The sequence below is a fragment of the Alternaria infectoria genome, assembly GCF_024043175.1.
Source record: "Alternaria infectoria strain BMP 0036 chromosome Unknown scaffold_17, whole genome shotgun sequence".
Taxonomy (NCBI): domain Eukaryota; kingdom Fungi; phylum Ascomycota; class Dothideomycetes; order Pleosporales; family Pleosporaceae; genus Alternaria; species Alternaria infectoria.
Window position 1 is genome coordinate 500,243 of NW_026250706.1, and position 21,555 is coordinate 521,797.

At 53.4% G+C, this 21,555-nt stretch overlaps 8 protein-coding genes across 8 annotated transcripts; 5 read left to right on the forward strand and 3 right to left on the reverse strand.

The window, feature by feature from the left end:
- Positions 1 to 1,505: 1,505 nt before the first annotated feature.
- Positions 1,506 to 3,056, reverse strand: KGD2 (2-oxoglutarate dehydrogenase complex E2 component; the record flags this gene model as incomplete). The annotated part of the gene is made up of 4 exons (XM_051499944.1): positions 1,506 to 2,195; positions 2,245 to 2,675; positions 2,725 to 2,855; positions 2,908 to 3,056. The coding sequence occupies 4 exons, from the start codon at positions 3,054 to 3,056 to the stop codon at positions 1,506 to 1,508; spliced, it is 1,401 nt and encodes a 466-aa protein (XP_051349957.1).
- A 300-nt stretch (positions 3,057 to 3,356) lies between these two features.
- J4E92_008594 (uncharacterized protein) lies at positions 3,357 to 3,917 on the forward strand (the record flags this gene model as incomplete). Its single annotated transcript, XM_051499945.1, has 5 exons — positions 3,357 to 3,379; positions 3,437 to 3,569; positions 3,657 to 3,735; positions 3,805 to 3,846; positions 3,895 to 3,917. 5 exons carry the CDS (start codon positions 3,357 to 3,359, stop codon positions 3,915 to 3,917), a joined length of 300 nt encoding a protein of 99 aa, XP_051349958.1.
- A 195-nt stretch (positions 3,918 to 4,112) lies between these two features.
- J4E92_008595 (uncharacterized protein) lies at positions 4,113 to 6,197 on the reverse strand (the record flags this gene model as incomplete). Its single annotated transcript, XM_051499946.1, has 2 exons — positions 4,113 to 5,477; positions 5,583 to 6,197. 2 exons carry the CDS (start codon positions 6,195 to 6,197, stop codon positions 4,113 to 4,115), a joined length of 1,980 nt encoding a protein of 659 aa, XP_051349959.1.
- A 191-nt stretch (positions 6,198 to 6,388) lies between these two features.
- Positions 6,389 to 7,719, forward strand: J4E92_008596 (uncharacterized protein; the record flags this gene model as incomplete). Its single annotated transcript, XM_051499947.1, has 2 exons — positions 6,389 to 7,226; positions 7,274 to 7,719. 2 exons carry the CDS (start codon positions 6,389 to 6,391, stop codon positions 7,717 to 7,719), a joined length of 1,284 nt encoding a protein of 427 aa, XP_051349960.1.
- A 352-nt stretch (positions 7,720 to 8,071) lies between these two features.
- On the reverse strand, positions 8,072 to 9,297 carry J4E92_008597 (uncharacterized protein; the record flags this gene model as incomplete). Its single annotated transcript, XM_051499948.1, has 2 exons — positions 8,072 to 9,247; positions 9,292 to 9,297. The coding sequence occupies 2 exons, from the start codon at positions 9,295 to 9,297 to the stop codon at positions 8,072 to 8,074; spliced, it is 1,182 nt and encodes a 393-aa protein (XP_051349961.1).
- Positions 9,298 to 10,943: 1,646 nt separating this feature from the next.
- Positions 10,944 to 12,191, forward strand: J4E92_008598 (uncharacterized protein; the record flags this gene model as incomplete). Its single annotated transcript, XM_051499949.1, has 1 exon — positions 10,944 to 12,191. The coding sequence occupies one exon, from the start codon at positions 10,944 to 10,946 to the stop codon at positions 12,189 to 12,191; it is 1,248 nt and encodes a 415-aa protein (XP_051349962.1).
- A 506-nt stretch (positions 12,192 to 12,697) lies between these two features.
- J4E92_008599 (uncharacterized protein) lies at positions 12,698 to 17,479 on the forward strand (the record flags this gene model as incomplete). Its single annotated transcript, XM_051499950.1, has 2 exons — positions 12,698 to 16,150; positions 16,202 to 17,479. The coding sequence occupies 2 exons, from the start codon at positions 12,698 to 12,700 to the stop codon at positions 17,477 to 17,479; spliced, it is 4,731 nt and encodes a 1,576-aa protein (XP_051349963.1).
- Positions 17,480 to 18,650: 1,171 nt separating this feature from the next.
- On the forward strand, positions 18,651 to 20,018 carry J4E92_008600 (uncharacterized protein; the record flags this gene model as incomplete). Its single annotated transcript, XM_051499951.1, has 1 exon — positions 18,651 to 20,018. The coding sequence occupies one exon, from the start codon at positions 18,651 to 18,653 to the stop codon at positions 20,016 to 20,018; it is 1,368 nt and encodes a 455-aa protein (XP_051349964.1).
- Positions 20,019 to 21,555: the final 1,537 nt, after the last annotated feature.

A 21,555-nucleotide genomic window follows, 5' to 3' on the forward strand; every position in this document is an offset into this window, starting at 1 on the left:
CATCTACCATCTTCTGCCGTGAATTCCATCTTGCTAACGTCCAGCTTTGCATACGCGCTATTTGGACTTTGCCATGCGCGCCGTGTAACCTTATCCACCAGCTAGCTACACCGCCACTTGTCGCGCTTGTTCATCTGAGTAACGCGCAGACTCCACTTCCCCTACACGTGCGATAACGTTGCGTCGCCCGTATAACACCATCGCGCATCCTCGACCATGCTGTCTTGACAAGCATTTCGCGTTCGAATAGAGACAATCGGGATTCTGGGTATTCAGCGACGAGAACAAGCGAATTGGGCAATAGGTGGCATATATGTGCATGGTAGAGATAGTCATATTTGCTGCGTTGAGCGCATCCCATGTGGTAGTCGACGGAGCTGTGTGACGTAACCCGGGGTACGATGTACCACCTACCGTGGACTACACTGCGCTCGGATAACAGTCAATTAGCACTTCTGGGTAGTTTAGCTGTATCTTTGGACGATAATGGTGCAAATATGCATACTATGCGTAGGTGACTAGTGTTCTTAGCGGTTCACCGTGAATGCACTGTGCACATGTCCACAGGTGCACCGTCTCAGATAACATGACTTGATATATCCTCCGTGTTCGAACTAATCCTCTTTTCATCTGTAATGTTGGCTATACTCGGTTTTCTAGGTCCAAGGTGTTCATTTCGCATGATGTGTGTTGGTGGATGTCTTCCTCGGGTCATGTACCCATCTGCATTGTTGACGGCGTGCTGAACGTAAAAGGCATGCTACGTATTTTATGCCATGAAATGTATGTTATACATCACGCGCAGCTGGTGGTATGATAGCTTCATGCTGGTAGCGTCGATTGGTTCTTTTCCTCGTGTGTTGTTTGTTCGAGATATGTTGGAAGGTTCACGTTGAACTTTTGGGTTAAAGTACTAACAGCAACTTGTTCAAAAAATATTCACGTTCCACCACCACACTCAAAACCTTTGAAACTGCATGTATCGACTAATGGAAACCCATTTTTCGTCATGGAACCAATTGTGGGTTCGATTTCCAACGTTGTGGTGTACACTTCATATAACAGCCTTCACGGTGTGCGAACCACAGACGCGACCACCGCGCTTTCACATACTAGACGCGTATACGCGCGTTTTTGTACATGCAAATAATTACAACAAAACGACCAGAGGCTATAGAGACGAACATATCTATTATATTCGTCATGTAGACATGAACGTCGACGCGTCAAGTACCGTCTGGCCTGCGCAAAGACGCGACATTGACATGGGAACACATCCACACACGATATCACTCAAGCAACGCCCAACCTGCACCAAATCACTCATGCACACAGCTGAAGCCTAATCAAACACATGTATGCAATACGAATGATTCAATGCATGCAAAAACATCTCGTTGATCCATTCAACCACACCTCTCTCTGCCCCGCTACTAGTTCCCGCGCTTTCGCGCAAAAACCTGCCATCCTACATATACACAAAGACACGATTACAGCATCAACGCTTACAAGAGCATCTTCCTGGGGTCCTCAATGTACTCCTTGACCTTGACGAGGAAAGTGACAGCTTCCCTTCCGTCGAGCAGTCGGTGGTCGTATGTGAGCGCAAGGTACATCATCGGCCTGATCTCGACCTTTCCGTTGATAGCGACTGGCTTCTCCTTGATGGCGTGCAGACCGAGAACGGCGGTCTGGGGAAGGTTGATAATGGGAGTACCCATCAGACTGCCAAAGACACCGCCGTTGGAGATGGTGAAGGTACCACCAGCCATGTCCTCAATGGTGAGCTTGTTGTCGCGCGCCTTCTTGCCGAGGTCGGCAATGGCCTTCTCGATGCCGACCATGTCCAAGCTCTCAGCGTTTCGGACGACGGGGGTGACGAGACCCTTCTCGGTAGCGACGGCAACGGAGATGTCGACGTAGTCGCGGTAGACGATGGTGTCGCCGCCGTCAGGGCCCTCAATGGAGGCGTTGACAGCGGGTACGTCGCGTGCGGCGAGAATGCAGGCGCGCGAGAAGGCGGACATGAAACCGAGCTTGACGCCCTTGTTCTTGAGAATCTCGTCCTTGTAGAGCTTGCGGAACTCCATGATGGAGGACATGTCGACCTCGTTGAAGGTGGTCAGGGAGGCGGCGGTGTTTTGCGACTGCTTCAAGCGCTCAGCGATGCGGAGGCGCATGCGGTTCATCTTGACCTGCAAGGCTGTTAGTATACATAATTGAGCGTACAGGAGGATTACATACGCGGCGCTCCTCACGGCTGCCAGGTGTAGCCGGCTTGGTCTCCTCGGGCTTGGAATCCTTCTTGGGAGGTGCAGGCTTGGATTCTTGCTTGGGCGGCTGGGGCTTCTCTTCCTGCTTGGGAGGCTCGGGTTTCGACTCCTCCTTTGGCGCTTCTGGCTGAGACTGCTCTTGCTGGCCCTCGGGTTGCGACGAAGTCTCCTGGTCCTTGGACGCAGGCTCCTTGGGCTGCTCACTGGCCTCCTCCTTCTTTCCGCCAGCGGGGGCACCACCAGCCTCAAGCTTTACGATGTCCTGTCCGACGGTGACGGTGTCCTCCTCGTTGACGAGGAATTCCTTGATAGTACCAGCCTCGGGCGCATTGACGGCGACGTCGATCTTGTCGGTCTCGATAGTCGCGATTTCTTCATCCTGCTCAACGTAGTCGCCAACCTCTGCATATTGTTAGCTACTGGCATAACCAATTGGACATGGTGAACGCACGTTTTGACCACTGCTTCAGGGTTCCCTCTGTGATCGACTCAGCCATCTCGGGCACCTTGACGATGGTGTCGGCATAGCTTCTTGTCTGCTCGAGGGTCCATAGGCGTTGTGAAGAGAGCTGTCCAGGCCGTCTGTAAACAGTTAGTGTTGGGCATTTTTATTAGATGTAGACATTTGCAGTACCTTGAAGCTTGGGCGAGGAGACCAGAGGAGTTCGCCTTGGAGATGGCGGAATAGCTGCGCGCGGCTGGGATGGCTCGTGGGCTTGCGCGCAAAGCTCGCACAGAGCGCATAGCCGCTGGTAGACGGCGGAGACACTGCTGGCTGGACATGATGGGCGGCCAGGCGAAGACTGGGAAAAAGGAAATTAAGATGCGAGTGAGAGCGATGGGCGACTTCGAGCGAACGAAGGTTTGTGTATGAGTCCCCTTGCGGCAGTTGTATGGTACTGAAGCAGACACGGCACCACACTTCTGACGTCTCGGAAGCCACCCTCCGTCACAGGCACAAATGCCAAGCCCGCAACCTCACGCTGCCCTCACCAAGCCATCTGCGACAACACCGTGGCATTGCGGCCACGACCCACGTTTCTCCCTTCCGCAACAACTCCCACTGGAAGGGCCATCGCCGTCATGAGCTCTAAGATACACGTCCTGTACGCCAAACCCCCGCAGGCGTCGCCCTTTACGCGCAGAAACTAACCCGGCCGCAGACGCCTCTACAGGCGGTCCCTCAAGCTCGCCCTCGACTGGAGCGTCCACCGATACCTCTGGCGCGGACAGGCCCTGTACATCCGCGAACTCTTCGAGGCCAAGCGCAATGTTACCGAGCCGCGACAGATGAGGGTGCGTCTCCCTGTTCCACCACCGCGATTACATCGAACTCCACATATATTACGGCTGCACAGAGGACTCTGCTGATGAGTCGCATAGGAACTGATCAAGGAGACGGAAAACCTGCTCGAGAAGTGGAAGCACCCAGACCCTTACCGCCCACCCACGGCTCCTGGAGGTTCGTTGCTAATGCCCGGATACATTTCCGCACCGGCCGCGGATATGAATGTACTGACGGGTGTTGTAGGATCAAAGTACGAGCGCAACCTGCCTTGCCCAATCATCGATCGTGAGTTCACCATCAAACATTTCCACTCCATCTGCTGACGGCACACAGCTCCACCGAAGATGATTTTGTAGTCGGGGACATTGGAACAAGCATGGTATCACGTGTACATATTACAGCTATAGTGCGACTCAACAGTAGTTCGCAACAAGAAGCCAAAACCTCCATTTTGTTTGTTCAATGAGAGGCTGCTGTGAAGGTCTCGAAGCACCAACCCCATGATTGCATTCCGTCTTGGAGCGCTAATGAACAATATCTCCAGCGTGAGGTCACGTCTGGAACTTCCTCACCCTCCGTACAGTGCTGAGGTATCCCATACCATCTACAAGGTCATCCTTCTCGACCCAAACGGGTAGATTACCAACACCTGTCGTCGATTTCCTCGCTTCTTCCTGCGCATATGCGTCCTCCAAGTAGGCCCATTCTGGCACGTCGCAGCATCCGCCTACAAAGATAGTCCTCTCGGGTGACAAGTTGTATAGCAGCGACTCGTGTGTCTTTGGTACCAGCACTTCTACAATCTTCTTCTCCGGATTGAAGCCCCGAATCATCGCCGTGCAGATTAGTCTCGTCGTTCGAGGATCCAGCGGCTCCACCATTCCTGTGCGCGCGGACTCGGGGAGATATGGAATACCAAATTTCTGGGTCCGTGGAAGCGAGCCTGGAACTGCAGCAGATGTGGATTGGATAATGTGTACGATAGATCCGTTCAGTGCATGCAGCATTGAAGATGGCTCGACTGGCTCAGAGTACATTGCGAAAGCCACTAGATCCTGTGCTCGTTCGGGCGTTTCTTCGTAGCAGAATTCCCATGGTACTAGACTTGAAAGCGCCTCCGGCGTCCAGCTGAGTACTTGGGCCTGGCTTGAGCTTGTACTGCTCGATTTGAGATGGAAGTAGGATTGCATCTGCATAGCTCTTAACTCATTATCCGACCTTACAGGTATCGTCTGGGCCTGTTGCGCGGTGATCTCATGGAATGTGCCGTGAAATTGCGACGTTGATGTCTGAAGCAAATGCAGCTTTGCCGCAGTTTCGGTGTCGATGGCCCGCGTATCCCCGAGATGTACGACATTGTGTGGTTTGATTCTGGCCAGCAGCTTTGTTAGGAGGTCGAAATGTGAAGAGTAGAGGAAGTCGGGTATGTCGACAACTAGTGGGAGAAAGGAATCCCGCGAGGAAAGGTTTCTGTATGCCAGGAAGAGATCCTCAACGCAAGACTGATAGTAGTCTGCGTAGTTGGCGAAATTCGCCGGAATTGGATGTGCGCGGATAAGCTCATTCCTCATCGCTTCTTTTGGTCCTGGTACAATAGAGGGGTGTGTGAAACTTGGGCCCAGGTTCAGATCTCTCACTATGGCAAGAGAGACTTGACCTGCGGGGACATGCTCTTGTTTTTGCGGGTCGAGATCCATCCAGCATACAGCTGGTACAGAGGGAGCGGTCTTGCCTAGACCTGTAAGGGAGCGATTTACGAGCCGCCGAGCGAATGTTGATTTGCCTGAGCTAGGTGATCCAGTCACTACGGTGATAGATGGGTTGCTAGCACAGTCTTCGATTGCGCGGAGCCAGTCTTCGGGTGTCACTTCAGGACGTAATGGCCGAGAAAGTGTATCCGCGTCTGAGTTGGTTACCTAACAGAGAAGTTAGATGGCCGTTATGTGTCGAGATCTCAACCTTTCTCACGCATGTACCGTCGCGATCAACGCTGGATAGGTGTATAAGGATGTGGCACTTACAACTCGGAACGAACGATCCGTTGAATCGCTCCAGATACCGTCAAAGAGTGGACTGACGTTTGCGAGGGGGGCAGATATCTTGCAAGTCTTGAACCTGATGTGGTTCGTACCATCTAGTCCGCGAATCTTAGACATAGGGTGCGTGGCCGGCACGCACGCTCGATGAACCTGGTTTTTCTGTCCATCACGACTGACTGTTCCAATATTAGCACCATTGATGTTGACGGCGCCTCGTAGAACTGTCAAATCAAAAGTGCCTATCAGTGTTATAGTCGCGTGTTTGTTCAGGTTGATGGTGAGTTCGGTGTCGGTATCTGACAGGATGTTTTGGGGTTCGTTGCGCCAGTTGCAAAGCTTGATATTCCGATGTACGGGCGCATGGGTCTCCTCTTCATCTGAACCTCCGTGCTCAGATTTTGCAGCATCAAGCAACGGGCTCGTTGGCACAGGAATCTGCTCCAGCGCAACTTGAGGTGTATTCACAACTTGGGCGGCAGCTTCCGCTTTTAGTCGAGCAGCCGCAATCGCAGTGAGCGGCTTTGCGCTGGGCGCACCAGCAGCCACATCTTCCCCTCTCTTCCGTTTCCCTGACATACTGACTTTGGATGTTGACATTGGTGTTCTGCGTGTGCCCATCATTTCAAAGATCAAACCAATGATTTTTGGCGCGCCAAGTCCTAATCGGGACTAGTCGCGATGCGGCTCTTCTCCGCCGCCCAGTGCCCGAGCGCGACAGTTCGCGGCGCAAAAAAGTTCCTTACGAACCTCGACTTTCTGGTCGCAAAGAGCATGGCTCCACCCACACTATGAGTGCCATACAGAAAACCAAGGTGCCGCTCCCGGGCTCCAAGCCGAAGTCAAAACCTCAGAACACCCCGTCGAAAGCGCAATTAAGCCAGGAATTTGTCGACAGCGACGATGATTCTCCCAGTGAGACCGCCGCGCAGTCCAAGAAGCCCGAGAAGCCGAAAGCTACCATTGGCATTCACGTAAACGGCGTGCCCAAAGCGAAGTCCAAGCCTAGCAAGAAAGACGTACCTGCCCCCAAATCAGCCTCGAAGTCGAAGGTTATGCCTAAGAAGCCCGCGCCCAAACAAATCGCGACACAGGAGGACGCCGAAGACTTGTCAAGCTCAGAGATAAGCGGCGACGACGCGCCGACCAGGGACATACAGACGAAGCTTCCAGGTAACACGCAGAGCAAGAAAGCTTCGAGCGACAGCGACGACACCAGCAGCGGAGACAGCTCTAGCGACGACTCGGACACAGGCAACGCCCCGCAACCGACCCGCAAGCCGACCCAAACACAGCCGGCACCTCCAGTGCAACCACAATCGCATGCCGTTGATTTCCGACCGACTCAGGCTTACGCACCCCCCAAAGGATTTGCTCCAGTCCCAGTCAACGATAGGACTATCTCCAAGTCGACGGGCTTGTTCGATAATCTAGAAGGAAAGCAGATATGGCATATCACTGCTCCCGCAGGTGTCTCGCTGAAGGACTTGAGCGAGCTCGCCATGGACAAAGCTATGAAAGGGGATGCCGTACTGAGCTACAAGGGTACAGACTACGGTTTCTCTCAGACCGAGAGTGAAGATGGCACCCGGGAGGTTCTATTACCACGGAACAATGGCATGAAACCAGGTTCGTTCATCAATTACTGCCTCTACCGACTATACTGACCTGTCTAGCCCCTACGCGGATATCTCAGACTTTACGCCTACGATCGGTTGTACGACTTCCCCACCTTACCACAAAGCAAGCAGACCAAAACACGGGCTCAGAAGCGGCCGCCTCCATAACGCGATCGACCATTCGTGCACCACGACCACAAGTCACAGGACTGAAGATGCGCTTCCTTCCCACCGGCTTCAGTGGTAACGACGCTGGGACTATCGGTGATTCCGACGAGGAGACTGAGGTACCACAGGCGATTGCTGGGCTTGCGATGCCGAACGGACTTAATTTACCCTCCAAAAAGCCGAAGAGGAAACACGCTGATGTCAATGGTGTTGATGCACCTGAAGTGCCGGCGAAGAAGACCAAAAAGCAACGGGATCCTGAGGAGATCAAGAGGAAAGAGGAAAAGAAAGCAAGGAAAGAGAAGAAGCGTGCAAAGGAAGCGGCTGCGGCCTGAGAAAGGCTCACAACTGCTTCAATTAGCACGGCATTTGCTCACACAGCGTTCTTATACCAAAAAGCATACTCGGTCAGAGCGATCGATATCTTCGCTACCTCCACAAATCGGTCTGCATACTACTGAGCGTACATATGAAGCGAATTGGATTTGACGGGGTTTGACGAGAAGCCGTCACAACGAGGATTGTTATTAGCGTTTAGCACGAGTTCATCATAGCATCAGTACTGTCCGGCATGGGAAGGATAGTACTCAATCAGTCAATAAGAGCACGGGTCCATGCCCCAATCAACACTGTCGCTGTCGTTGTCTCGAACTATTTGGCTTGTGGAATTGTTGCTACGTCTGATATCTAGGCAACAGCCTCAACAAACTTAGCAAAATCCAGTGTGCCCAGCCCAGTCGCCGCATCCCATCCCACAGCAGTCTCCCACCCAGGCTCCGCAGTGCGGTTAACAATACAACTACCCGACTGACCCTCAGTCACATCCACAAACACGTGCCGGAGCTCATCCGAGTAAAGCAAGGGGTTCAAGAAACCCAGCGCCGGCTTCCCAGCCCGCATCCTCTTGTCGTTTGCAAGCGCAATCATAGCCGCAATCACAGGCGTACTCGCACTCGTCCCTTTCTGCTTGATACCACTCTCATCCATCACGAATCGCGTTCCAATAGCCGAGAGATCGGGTATACCACGTCCACCAGGCGCATACCATCCATCATGCGACCCGTTTAGTTGCGCGATGTACTTCTTCGCGTCCGCGTCCTGCCACGTAGGGCGGTCAAAGTAGTCGCTAAACCCGCCTGCACTGAACCACTCTGCGCTAAGCGGGGAGTAGGCAGCCGTTGCGCCAACACTCGTGACGTATGGACAGTCGACGGGGAACGTAGGGCGGAACTTGTTGTTCTTACACTCTGAAGATCCGGTGCCGGCGGAGCCGCCGTCGCCGCTGGCTACGAGGACGGATGTACCCCGCGCTCCGAGCTGCATGAAGAGGTTGCATGCGCGCTTGGCGTAGGCGCGTGGAATCCATGCCTCGTCGTCGGTGTAGGATATCGAGAGCACAGTAGGTAGTTCATCGCGTTCGAGCAGTGCTTCCAGGAACTCGATCCATGGCTCATTAAGGCTGGAGGCGAGGGGCACTTCGGTGCCGTTCTCGTCGAGATACGGGCCTCTGCCGCCCGTGGAGAAGTAGGTTACGTTCATGGGCTGTACGAAGGGCATGCTGTATTGGATGTCGAGTTGGGCTTCCCCGCCAAAGCCGAGCTTAGTGTCGTTGCCGTCCTGGATCGAGGCGACGGTGAAGTTGTAGAGAGGGTTGTAGCCGGTGGTGTTGCGGTAGGGACTGAAGTTTTCCAGGAAGGAGTGTAGAAGGGGCTCGTTAGGGTATTCTTCCAGGAAGCCGGCGATGCCCAAAGTCACGGGGGAGTCGGAGTCGGGGATCTGGTAGTTGATGTTGTACATGGACATGATGCAGTCGGGTGTTGTGTCTCCACCAGGGCAGGTTTGCGATGCTAGGAGGATGGTCAGCTGGATTTGCCCGGTTTGTTGGGTGAGAGTAGCGCAGCTGTTACGTACATGAATCCTGTCTCTTCTCGGAATGTAATTCTGATGATGGCAGTGCTTTCTTGGAAGGCTTGCGGATGAATTGGGTGACGGGGTAGACAAAGTCAACGTAGTCTGCTACCGCACTGGGGAGGCTGTACTTTGTCGCGCGTAGAACAGGACTATCATCGTTGTATTGGTAGCGACCGAAATCAGCGTCAATGAGTTGGCTCGCTGTATCAACGGTAGTGTTGATTCGTAGCCACGACCCTTCAACTGAGAATTGTACTCCGTTAGCATTGAGCCATGAACGCACAGCGACAAGACCGTCTTGATCTGGCTGCTGAAAGTTGCTTATTTCGTCCTGAGATAAATGTGCCCCATACTTTGCGTGTGATGGATCGCTTAGTTTTTGGAGATGTGCTTCCAGCTCCGACATGCGAGGCTGCTTTAGAGCGACTGACAGCGTTAGGGGTAGAGAACCATCGGCTCCACCGACAGACTTCCAACCGTCTGGAAGCTCTACAACACTCTCATGTGCAGCATTGTCTTTTGCCGCCGATCGAGCAAAGGCGCCCAGAAAGGTCGCGCTCGAGACAAGAGTTGAGCCCAATCTCATGATGCAGCCGACGATGAATTGAAATGAAAGAAGAAGAGTCGATGTTTCGGGTATATACGAGAGCAATTCAGCAGAGCATCGCAGACTTATGAGCGCGCGAGAGGAGATGAAAATTGCAAAGACAGCATGATGCAATGAATCATGGCGAGCGTCGACCCTCGACCGTCAACACCTCCAATACGGTGCTATCTGAGGACCTTCCTAGTGTGACGTATCGCAATTTTCTACGACCCCAGCAGGGATAATGTTAAGCATTGACAACAAGCATCGCGAATGACCAAGAGCGGGCGGTATTGCTGCGACATGGGTGCGGATAATACTCGTATTTCGAGGTTGCGAGCACCCGGTCAGTCTCGCTGGTATTGCGGGTGCCAGATGGGATGTAGAGGTATTTGCCTAGCTCTGGTCGTATTTTTAGACAGCTAGATCTGCAAACACGATAGAATGTACACCGACGAGGTCCAAGGAGCGAGGAAAACAATGTAGAAGGTTAGAGAAAGGTTGGCTGTGTACCTGCCCAGGTGTAGCGTACTTCGTACCTAGGTAGAGCGAACGCGAATGTGGGTCGCTGTTTGACACTAGCAAATTCCCGTACCTGCACGCCGGGGTAGCTGCCGCGACTCCACTGGACGAGTAAACTACCTAGGTAACATCGCGCATGTTCCAATATTAGCACTCTTGCACCAGCTTTACTGTCGTTCACGACCTTCTTTGTGCTTCTGCGCTTGGACAAGAGGGCAGGATGGCCCTTGTAGCATCGTATCCAAGTCATGCGAATCGCTGACAGCAAGCAGCGCGGACCGAAAACTGTCGGTGCGCCCCTTTCCTGGATCTCACCGCAAGGCAATCCACTCCGCTCCCTGTATGGGACACTCGAAGGCATGAAGCGATAAGATTTTTTTGCGGCTAGCCGTCGTATTTGGCGGGATCAGTCGGCATGAAGCGACGGATACGGCCAAATTAGTCTGGCATCAAGCTTGACTTAAGACCTCTTCGCTATCTCTAAAGTCAGATCAATCGTCACCGACCTCACCGACGCTCTTCTTCTCTCTGCTCGTCAAAATGGTTCGATACGCCCTCACCATCTCCGCGCTCGCCAGCAGTGTCCTGGGTGCTGTGTCTACGGTCAACATACCACTGAACTTCGCGCACGGCGGCGCCCAGAAGATCTCAACGGAGCTCGTCGATCCCTCGACCAACCGCACCATCGAAATCGTCGTCGACCAAGGTTCCGAGAACTTCTGGGTGTTCGGCCCCGACAGCATCAGGAACTGGGGATGCACTCGTCTCGGCTGTGCAGGCCCTTGCAACGAGACGGTGCAGCCTTTTTACGACTACCCAAACAGCCCGTCCGCGTCTAAACCAGTACCCTTCCGATCCTCCTACTCGTATGGAGGAAACAGCAAGTTCATCACTGGAGATGTGGCGGTGAACGATACCTTTCAATTCGTTTCCGATGCGGGCCTTTCGTCGACCGTGGACACGGAAGTCGCGATTTCAAGCTACATGACATCGCGCCTCGGCGACAGCAGCGGAAAGTGTACTCCGACGTCTTCGTTTGACGACGGCATCTTGGGTATCTCCCCATACTACCGCAAGCCGACCTGGAACACGACCGGCCCGCACGTGCGCCAAAACCTACTCGAGGCTGGCGCCATCTCCGCGCCCGTACAGAGTCTGTGGTTCGACGAGGCGCCTGAAGGAATCGAAGATACGTTCACCGGCCATGTCGTCTTCGGCGGCGTCGACCACTCCAAATACACGGGCGACCTCGTCAAGGTCCCCATGGTTGAGGCTCCGTTCGGTGGTGTGACACTTGGCTACTACGTCAACCCGCCTGTCGTCTCAGTCAACGGAACAGCTTTCGAGAACTCAGACATCATCTCTCCCACCTGCCTCGTCGACTCCGGCACCACACTCGATTACCTACCCGTCAGCTACAGTCAAAATGACCAGTTCGCTGCTGCCGCTGGTCTCGTTGTCGACGAGTATGGTGTCATTGGCTGGAACGGTACATGCGAATCTATCCCCAAAGACACTACTATTGATCTAGAGTTCACTGGTGTCGAGGGCAAGAAGGTCACCGTCAAGATTCCGCTGCGCACTTATGCTCGCTCGGGTGTCAACCCGTCTACAGGTATCTGCTCGCTTGCGTTCTCCACTGGTGATTGTCTGTTTGGTGCGCCATTTGCTACTGCCGCCTTCTTTGCTGCTGATGATGCGGCGGAGACGGTGGCGTTTGCGCAGGGTGGTGTGTCGAAGAAGGGAAGCAAGCCCGATCCTAACTCTATCACTTTGGATCTTGCTTAGCGGGAGTGTCGTCGATGAAGTTCGATTCTAGTATATATGAAATTAGCAATGTCAATTTAGACCTGAATGATCATGGATGATAGTTGTCCTTCGCGGTGTCGTGTGTTCTTGAGCCTCGTTATTCCTTAGTCTCAGACGAGACAGCACTCTGAATTTTTTCCTACCACATGTTAGTAGTGTCACTTGAGTTTTGATGCTTTACGTGTTTATCACATGCATCAGACGGGTGAAGTTGTAAAGGTAATGTCACTTCAGCCCGGCAGGGGATCCGGTTGGCCCTAAGAACCTGGGCAGGGACCGGCCGCACGGTAGCCCAAGCTGACGAAATCGTACTAGCGCAAACAACGCGCGCTCTGTTGTCACTCAGGCGAGGGCAGGGAATCACCGCAATTGTCGTCAACTTTCACGACACTGCAGCCTCGGCCGTCGCACTATGCTGGTGAGCAGGCCTCGGAAAAACACCATTGCACGCGACTTCCACGCTTATTGCGCGCGCACCCACCCCCATGGCTACCGCAGACAACGCTCCTGCCCGGAGTGCTGAGGCCTCGCAAACAGACGAAGCCGACTCCACACCCTCCACCCCCACGCTGGCACCCGCACACGAAAACCACATGGCGCACGATATCTCAGACGCCGACGACGTCAGGGCTTTCGACCAGCCCGACTCGGACCTGCCGCCGCTACCGACCGAAGAAGACAGCATCATACACCATGTCATCGAGGAAGAAGACGCGCACCATGGCGAAAGCGTCTTCGAGGATCGCGAAATGCAGCGCCAATTGATGGACATTGAATCGAGCTTTATTCCCGAGGCGCCTGTCCACGTCGAAGCACCTCAAGGGCAGTCTGGCGTAGACGATACCTACCTGTTCGGGGGCTCGCCAGGAAATTCCCAGCAATCGGCTCGACCCATGGACGACGATGCGGATATGCAAAGAGTCATGGACAATCTGGAGGAGCTGACAAAGCCAAAGAAGAAGCCAAAGAAGCTCGAAGTGCGTAGTGGGAACACACCGACCAAGTCGCAAGCCAGGAACAGCCACCACAGCAACTCCTCCTCCTTTTCCGAGGCTGCGACGCCTGCCGACGCTTACAAGACGCCTGCCGCCAGACGTCTGGACTTCGGAGGAGAAGACGACTCAATGGATGCGAGCACCGCAACATCAGAGGTCGCACCTTCCTCGCCCGCTGCAGAGGCCGCGCATCGAAGCCAATCACGCGCCTCGGCAGGCAGGTCTACAGAACAAGCAGCTGGAGGAGAAGGCGCGCATCAAGCGAACCAAGCTGCAGCAGCTGCCCAGCTAAAAGAGGTGGACGTGCGACGGCCGACATCCAGTGCCTCGACAGTGAAAGCTCCCGATTTCTCGCAGATTGAAGAAGGTTCTTCTCTTACGAACGAGAACGAGTCTAGCGTGGATAGTTCAGCCATGCCTCCACCACTGGTTCCCGCGAGCGCGCAGAAGATCAGCAAGCGACCCAGCTACCTACAGCACCGAGGTTCGAGCCAGCGGTCATCCGTATCGTCCTTCACCAACCGTTCCGACGCGTCTGGAGATGGCGGAAGCAGTGCAAGTCTCGGCGCAGACTATGCTTTGCAGACTGGTGGTGCTATTCCTCGTTCGAGCGGACCACGGGGGATGAGCCTAGGACTGTCAAGACTGCCAAGCTTGGGTAGCATCGCCTCGTCTATGTCAGGATACAGCGATACCAACCCCTGGGAGAAAGGCCGGAGTATTAGCACGAACTCACTGTCCGCTTTTCTTCAGCCGGACAATAGTCTAGGTCGTCTGGATGAGGAGGTGCCTAACAGTGCGACTCCACCAGAAACACCACGCGCTCCCAGTGTGCAGCCCGCCCCTACCGACACCGTTATTGCTAGACATATCCAGGACATACAAGTGCCAGACTCTATTGCGCGCGACTTCCGGGCTAAGCACTCGCGATCGCCAGACAAACGACACATGGCTACTCCCTTCACTCGCAGTAAACACAATCTTACACTAAAGGAGCAGAATAGCAAAATCGACAAGCTCAGCAAAGAGAACTTTGATCTTAAGCTCAAAATCCATTTCCTCGACCAAGCGCTGCAGAACCGGTCTGATGAGGGAGTCAAGGAGATGATCTCGAAGAACGTCCAACTGCAAACTGATCTCGCGACGGAGAAGAAGGAAAGCCAGTCGATGCGCAAGAAGATTCGTGATCTGGAGCGAAGGCTCAAGGCTCAGGAAGAGGGACACGCCACTGCTAGAGATGTTGGCAGTGGCTCAGAAGACGGACGAAGTGTCCATTCATCTAGGCAAGCCGAACTGGAGGAAGAAATCGAGTTCTTGCGGGAGCGCCTAGAGTCTACGGAGATTACAGTGGACCAGTGGCAACAGGAGGCTCTTCAGAAGGAAGCTGATAATCGACGCATGGCTGATTACATCAAGACCATGCGAGAGAAGAGCTCTGGTGAAGACTCTGCTGGTGTTGACGAGGCTATCAACATGTGGAAAGAAGACTTCGAAGAGGAGCGTGCGAGGCGCGAGCAGGTGGAAACCCGCTGTCAGCAAGCAGAGACCGAGACCGAGAGGCTTCGAGAGGAGCTTGAGCGTCTGAAAGATCAAAACCAGCAGATGCAACAGATGCAGCACTCGACAACGAACCATCACATGAACAAGGTCTTTAACAACTCACGGCGCATGCACCAATCCTTTGCTGCCCGTTCGAACTCTGGATCTGATGGGAATGAGAATACTGCGCCAGTCTCGCTCGGCGGCACAAGTAGTACTTTAGTGGAACATCTGCAAAGCGACAACGAGAAGCTGCAACGAGATCTCCACGCACAAGCTTCCATGCTCACTTCAAGGAACCGAGAGAATCTTCGACTGAGGGAAGAGAACGAAGGCTTGAAACTCACAATTCGCAGAGGAGATGCTGGATCGACAGCCGGTGATAGCATTCTGGAACGATCCATCTCCCGCAACCACATGAGATCTGTTTCGAGAGCAAGCGGCGGAACACGTTTGACCCAGCAAAGCGATCCCGATCGAGAAGACTTCGAAAGCAAGAATGCTGCATTGCGAGACGAGCTATCGCAGCTGAAGCTTTCATACAAGGAGCTTGATGACCAGCTTAATGGTCATCTCGATATGCTTGAGACCACCGAGAACAAGGTCAAGGAGCTGGAGAGGGAGATAGAAGCACAGACAGAAGACCTACAGGCACTAGCAAGCGAGCGCGACGAGGCTCTGGAGCTGCTACAAGACAAAGAGCAGGAAACTGAAGAGCTCAGACAAGAAGCCCTGGATACGGTGCAAAGGTTGGAGATTGACCTCGAGCAAAAGCAAGCGGAACGTGACCGTCTCTACAACGATCTGGAAAACACCACTGAAGACTTCCATGCTCTACAACAAGAAATGAAGAATGTCAGTGAGAGTCTTTTGCAGCTCGAAGACGATCGGGATGCAAGCCTTCGCAAGATCCAGAACCTTGAATCAGAGCTTGGCGACGCCAACGAAGAACTGAACAGGCAAGATAAGCTCCTTAGTGAGGAGAGGTCGAAGAATGAACGACTTGATGTCCAGCTTGAGTCTTGTCAGGGTGAGATCGATTTCCTGAGAGAAGAGCAAGAGGGCGACAAGATCAAGATTGGCGAGCTGGAATCGGCGCTGAACCATACTCAAGTCACATTACAAGAGGCTAGAGAGCGATCTCGGGATCTTGAGGAGCGCATGGCCGAAGAGAGGCAGCAACGCGATGCCTTGGAGACCCAAGAGAAACAAGAGGTGGAGAAGATCATCACCGAACTCAATGGTCAGTTGTCGAAGCTTAAGGAAGAGAGCAGGAAGCTACGAAAGAATCTCTCAAGCAAGGAAGTTGAGGCATCCACTTGGAAGCAACGGCATGACGAGTTGGAGCAAATGCTTCGTGAGTCACTGGGCAACCTTAACGGCACGAGGTCGAGCCTCTTCAAGGTAAGTGATGTTACTCCCGATCGTCTAACAACATACTAACTGATCGTTCAGGATATCGCAAAGCTTCAACGAGATCTCCATGCGACTATGCAAGAGCTCGATGTCGTCAAAACCGATCTTGCGGAGAAAGACCGTTTGCTGCGCAACCGCGATGCTCTCTTGGAGAGCACTGGCATGGAGAGCCGCCGTCTTTCAGAGCTGCTCGAGCGCGAACGTCAAGGCCGTCGACAAGACCAAACAGCATTCGAAAACGCCAAGCGTGGTCATCAATCCACTACCAGGGCGATCCAGCAACACGAATCGAGGGTTCTGGAACTTGAAACCCTTCGTAGTCAGGATCGGCAGAGACTCCACAGCCTGGAGAAACAGTACAAGGAGCAGCTGCTAGAACGAAACAACCTGCTCTACGCTCTGTGGAATCGACTATCCACTCTTTGCGGCGCAGAATGGTCCCGCAATAACGCTCTCATCAACGGAGAACTGACTTCCATGGAGCTCATTTCTAGGAACGTCCCGGGCTTCCACAAGAACATTATTCTTGCGGTGAGGACCGTGGAGGGTGTCATTGGTGCCTTCAAGCAAAGAATTCGCAACATAGAAAACAATCTGATCCGCGACTACCAAACTCTCGAGCATAGTCTAGACTCTCGCGCCAAGCGACTTGACCAGCTCGAGAAGCTTGTAATGGCCCAACGGCAATCGATTGGAAGACCTAGCACTGTCCGTGGCGGTATCGTCGACCTCAACACCGCGGAAGTCAACAAACTGCGTACTGAGAACAAGACCTTACGATCCGAGGTCCAGACCCTCCGCGCCATTACCGCCACAACGCAATCCGGTAACGATGTTATTGTCAGCCGCTCACCATCACGTGCTGCCTCGCCGACCTCCTCCAAACGTGCCAGTATGGCGCAAACACTATTGCGTGCTCACTCCGCTTCTGTCGTGGAGCATTTTTCGACTTCGAATTCGTCGACGCCGACGCCAGGCCATCCCTATCCCGCCGCTGGACCGCTTCAGCCAAGCGAACAGAAGTGGATACATCGACTTAAGGAACTCGAACGGCGTTTGAAAGCTGAGCGTGAAGCCCGACTCCTTGACCGAAGCGGTGCCCGTAAGAGATTAGAGCAGAAGGTAGAAGAGAATGCGGACCTCAGGGCTGCGCTTGAGAAGGAGAGGGACCGTCGAGACGAAGATGGCCCAGATGATGTCCAAAGGACTGCGTCTGCGAGTGGCAGTCGCATCGGTGGAAGTGGACGTGCCAGTGTGGTTGGCAGCGTGAGACACACTAATGGCAGTGGCAAAGAGAGAGAAGAGGAGATGTATTAGTACATTTCCTATGCGGTGGCTTTTCCCTTCTTGTACCAACCTTTTCTTCCTTTCTTGATAGATGCTTTAGCGATTTGCGTTCGACTTTCCGCTTATCTTTTCTTACGACATAACGAGTGACGAGGTTGCTTGGTCGGCGCATGTAGGCATTATGGGTACACTTCACGGAGTAGTCGTTGCATACCACATATTAGAGGAGTGGGCGTATAGCATGTTTGTAATCGAAGGCGTTTCCTTACAACCCGTAGTACATGGTGTTCCTCCAAGTATTTGAGTATGCCAATCACGACTAACATGTTATGGACAGCACCTCAATGGCAAAGAGACACCCGTGTAAAGCAGCCATTCAATGTTAAGTGTGGGAGCAGATCAATCTGGGCATAGGTGAGTTAAATCGATCGGACGCCTTATCGAACGCGGCTCGCCGGAAGGTCACCTTTACCCGCTACCCGCTACCCGCTACCTTGTAATGACTGTCAACCCTCTCGGGTCTTTAAAAGATAGATCTCATTCTTCTCCAGTTTAAGTTCCTCCAATCTTCTCTGACGTCGCGAAGCACTGCCGGGACATGTGACAGACGCCGGCAAACAGCATACTCGCCTCCGACGACTCTCTCACCGCTCTGCTACCTAGTTGTTGAGGCATAGTGCAAGGCAGCATCCATCGAAGTTTGCATGTGCAACACTTCAACTACTACACGTACGTTCTCTACTGCTCAAGCTGCCCTCTCACCTGTACCGTTGTTGCGTACGATACGATACAGACAAAAATCTCTCAAGATTGAAAGATGGGATCCAACACTAATCTTACCTGCGATTACCAGACCGCTCGCGAGCGCTTATCTATAAGCCAAAGCCGAAGTAGTCGCAAGTCCGCAGCTTCACCTAATCCTTCCGTTGGGACTCCAACATCAAAAGCAACGACGCCAGCACCCTCACAAGCCCTGCCTGTATCTGGTCTGTTTGCTAGTTTACTATTCGATCGCCAAAAGGTATACCAGCATAAACCGCCTAACTCCACGATACCTCGGACAGCACAGACAGTCGACACAGAAGAGACTAGATCAACTGCGCGACAGAGTGAAGCTCGTTCTCATTACAACTCGCCGATACCCTCCAGGACTCATGTGCATCATCTCAAAGAAGCACATCCTGGCCACTTGAAGCCCACCATGGTACCGAAGAAACCTACAGTGAGTGGAAAACGAGCACAGCCGACTAAGCAAACACAAACTAAGAACACTGGAAAGGCTACCCTAAAAAAATCAAAGAAGCGCAATACACCCGCGCGTGTGACTCCACGAGCAGCGAAACGTCAGAAGACCGAGGCAAACAGCAAGAGAAAGCTGGACGACAAGGGCAGCATGGGCAACACCATGTCAACTATGTGGTCGACGACGGCTGGCAAGGAAGTCGACCTCATCACTCTATCCGACAGTGAAGACGACGGATATCAGCACGTGCGACAACGAATAATTACTCGTAAAGAGGAAGTGACCGCGGAATTGCATGGATCGAAAGTCGACATTGACGAGGACGCCAAGCCCAGTATCTCTGATTCCATGGTGACTCCAGAACCCATTCACCTCGAATCAAGGCCAGGACTTTCGATTTTCGACCGACTTCCTAGATGGGACTTCGGCGGCATCTCTCCTCCCACAAGCCCGGCCAACCTCTACAGTGCACCTCCACGTCTACGGCACAAACCTCAAGACAACATGGCGGATTCGGAGGAGAAGCATGCTAACGAGCAAGAACAGTCGCGTCCTGAAGTCGACGCCGTCAAGGCCGAGCTCGCCCGACAGAACCTACTCCACGAGAAGGCACAGAGCGATCGTGATTTGGCCCAACTCCACTCCAACAACGCAACTGATCAACAGCTCCAAACCCTTCACCGCGATCTCGAGACCGAACGAGAGAACCTGCTAAAGGCGAACCTGGACAGAGACAGGCTGGGCGTCAAACTCGACAACGTCACCGCAAGGAAAGACCAGCTAATCGGAGAGCTTCAGAGCGAGAAACAACTGAGAAAAGATGAGAAGGCGGAACATGAGCGCATACTCGAAGACGTCATGAACACCAAGGGTTCCGCTAACAACTACCTCGTCCAAGAAAACCAACGCCTTCAAGCAGAGAACGAGAGCCTCCGAGCCTCCGCCGCGCGCAAGTTCACGTTCACGTCTTCGCAGGTACCCCAGGCGCCGGCATACCCCTCGATCTTCACCCCGGAGTCCTCCCAAGCCTCTCAAGCCGTCTATCTCCCTTCTCCAGCCCCGTCCTCAGTCAACACGCCCGGAGAACTCACCGACCAGCAGAAAGCGGAGAACCTCAGGAAGAATTACCTCAACCTCAACGAGCGCAACAGCCGTCTCAAGTCTGCCGCTGAGAAACTCACCAACACTACCAAGGGCATGGATCTGACTAGCTTTGGAGAGTTCGGCGTGTATCTCAGGCAGATGAAGATCGTGATGGACAACGATGCCAAGAAGGGCAAAGAGAAGAAGGAAGTTGCCAAGAAGGATGAGGATGATACCAAATAAGACGGCTCACCAGCCTATGGATAGCATGGCCGCCGAAGCTGGAGCGTGTGCGATGAAGGAGCGTTTCTTCTTCGATATATCGTTCTGACGACGGGTCGGAAGCTAGGGTCTGGGTATTACGGACATTGAGTTTGTGCTGCGCAGCGATGAGCGCCTTTTCTGGGATAGGAAAAGTCAACTGCTTAGATGCACATGGGTCGGCTGGTTTGCGTAGAGTTATTCTCATCGGATCGTGTCTTTGGGAGTAGTTCTGCGCGGGCAGCGAGGCGGCGTGGATGAAACCAGAGACTCACATGAATGCGATCATTATCCTGAAATAGAGCCGGTCCTACAACTTAAGCATGAAACAGCTATAACGTGAACAAAACGACCATTAGCTAACTCCTCGTACAAGTAGAATGACGTAAACCCAGATTAGGTAGAGGAGGTTCCTAACAGTCTGAGCCTTAGAAGCCGTAGTGAACATTAACGCTGACACCGTCAACAATGCATTGCCACCCTGGATACTGTCAAAATATGTTAGCATGGCAACGAAGCCTCCGAATCTCGCATCTCAAACATACCTTGGCCCTCGCCCAAACCAACACACGATCATCCGGCTCCAACGCATCCAAGAAGCCTTCTCCACTCCCCGCACCCTCGTTACCCTCATCAACCTCACACAAACCACCTTCGTCCCAGGAAACATGATAGTCCTGAGTACCAGCCATAACACGATTACCCTGTAGGTACCAAGCAGAATGCCCCTCACCACCCTGCGGGCCTTGCAGCGCACTCTCGGGCCTCTTGACAAGCGACCAACCGCGCCCCACCATATTAGTATGATAATCCATCGGACTGCTAATCCAAGTATTCACCAACCGCGGAGTAGGAAGCAGACTATTGATGTTCGATGCATCGCGCAAGATGGACACCTCAAGCCATGAAGAGGTGGAAAAAGTACCCTGCGTATTTTCGCTCGTCCAGCCTTGGTCTCTACTCGTGATGTCAAAATCGATGCGCTTGATCTTTGCTGTTTCGCCGCCTAGGCTGGCTTCTTTCACAATGGGCGTGGAGTAGGGGTTGGCTTCGAGACAGAGAGTTGCTGCCGACGGGTTATTCATTCCGGCGCGGGCGAGGACGGTTCCGCCTGACCGGGAAATCCGTTCGACGGGCCAGTATTGCGCGTGCTCTAGTATGCTGAGGACCAGCTCGGTGGGTAGTTTGAGGGTCTTGAGCACGGCGCGGGCGCGACACACGTCGGCGTAGGTTGGTGTGAAAGGGCGAGTTGGTTCGGGTGGGCCTAGCAGCCAATGTATGCTTGGGAGCCATTGCCGGATGCCACTGCAAAAACTCATTGTTGTGAAGAAGGTTTGCTTTCTCGTTTCGATGTGATTATAGGAAGTGGTGGTGTGTCAATGTGCAGCAGGGTAGCGCACGGTTGAGGAAGTTGCCTTGCGCTAGCCGGGGCCGCTGACGAAGGGCAGGAACTGGCGAGATGGATACCGGTTTTGGATGCAACGGACGTGGTCATTTAAGATTCATGGTATCACAATCA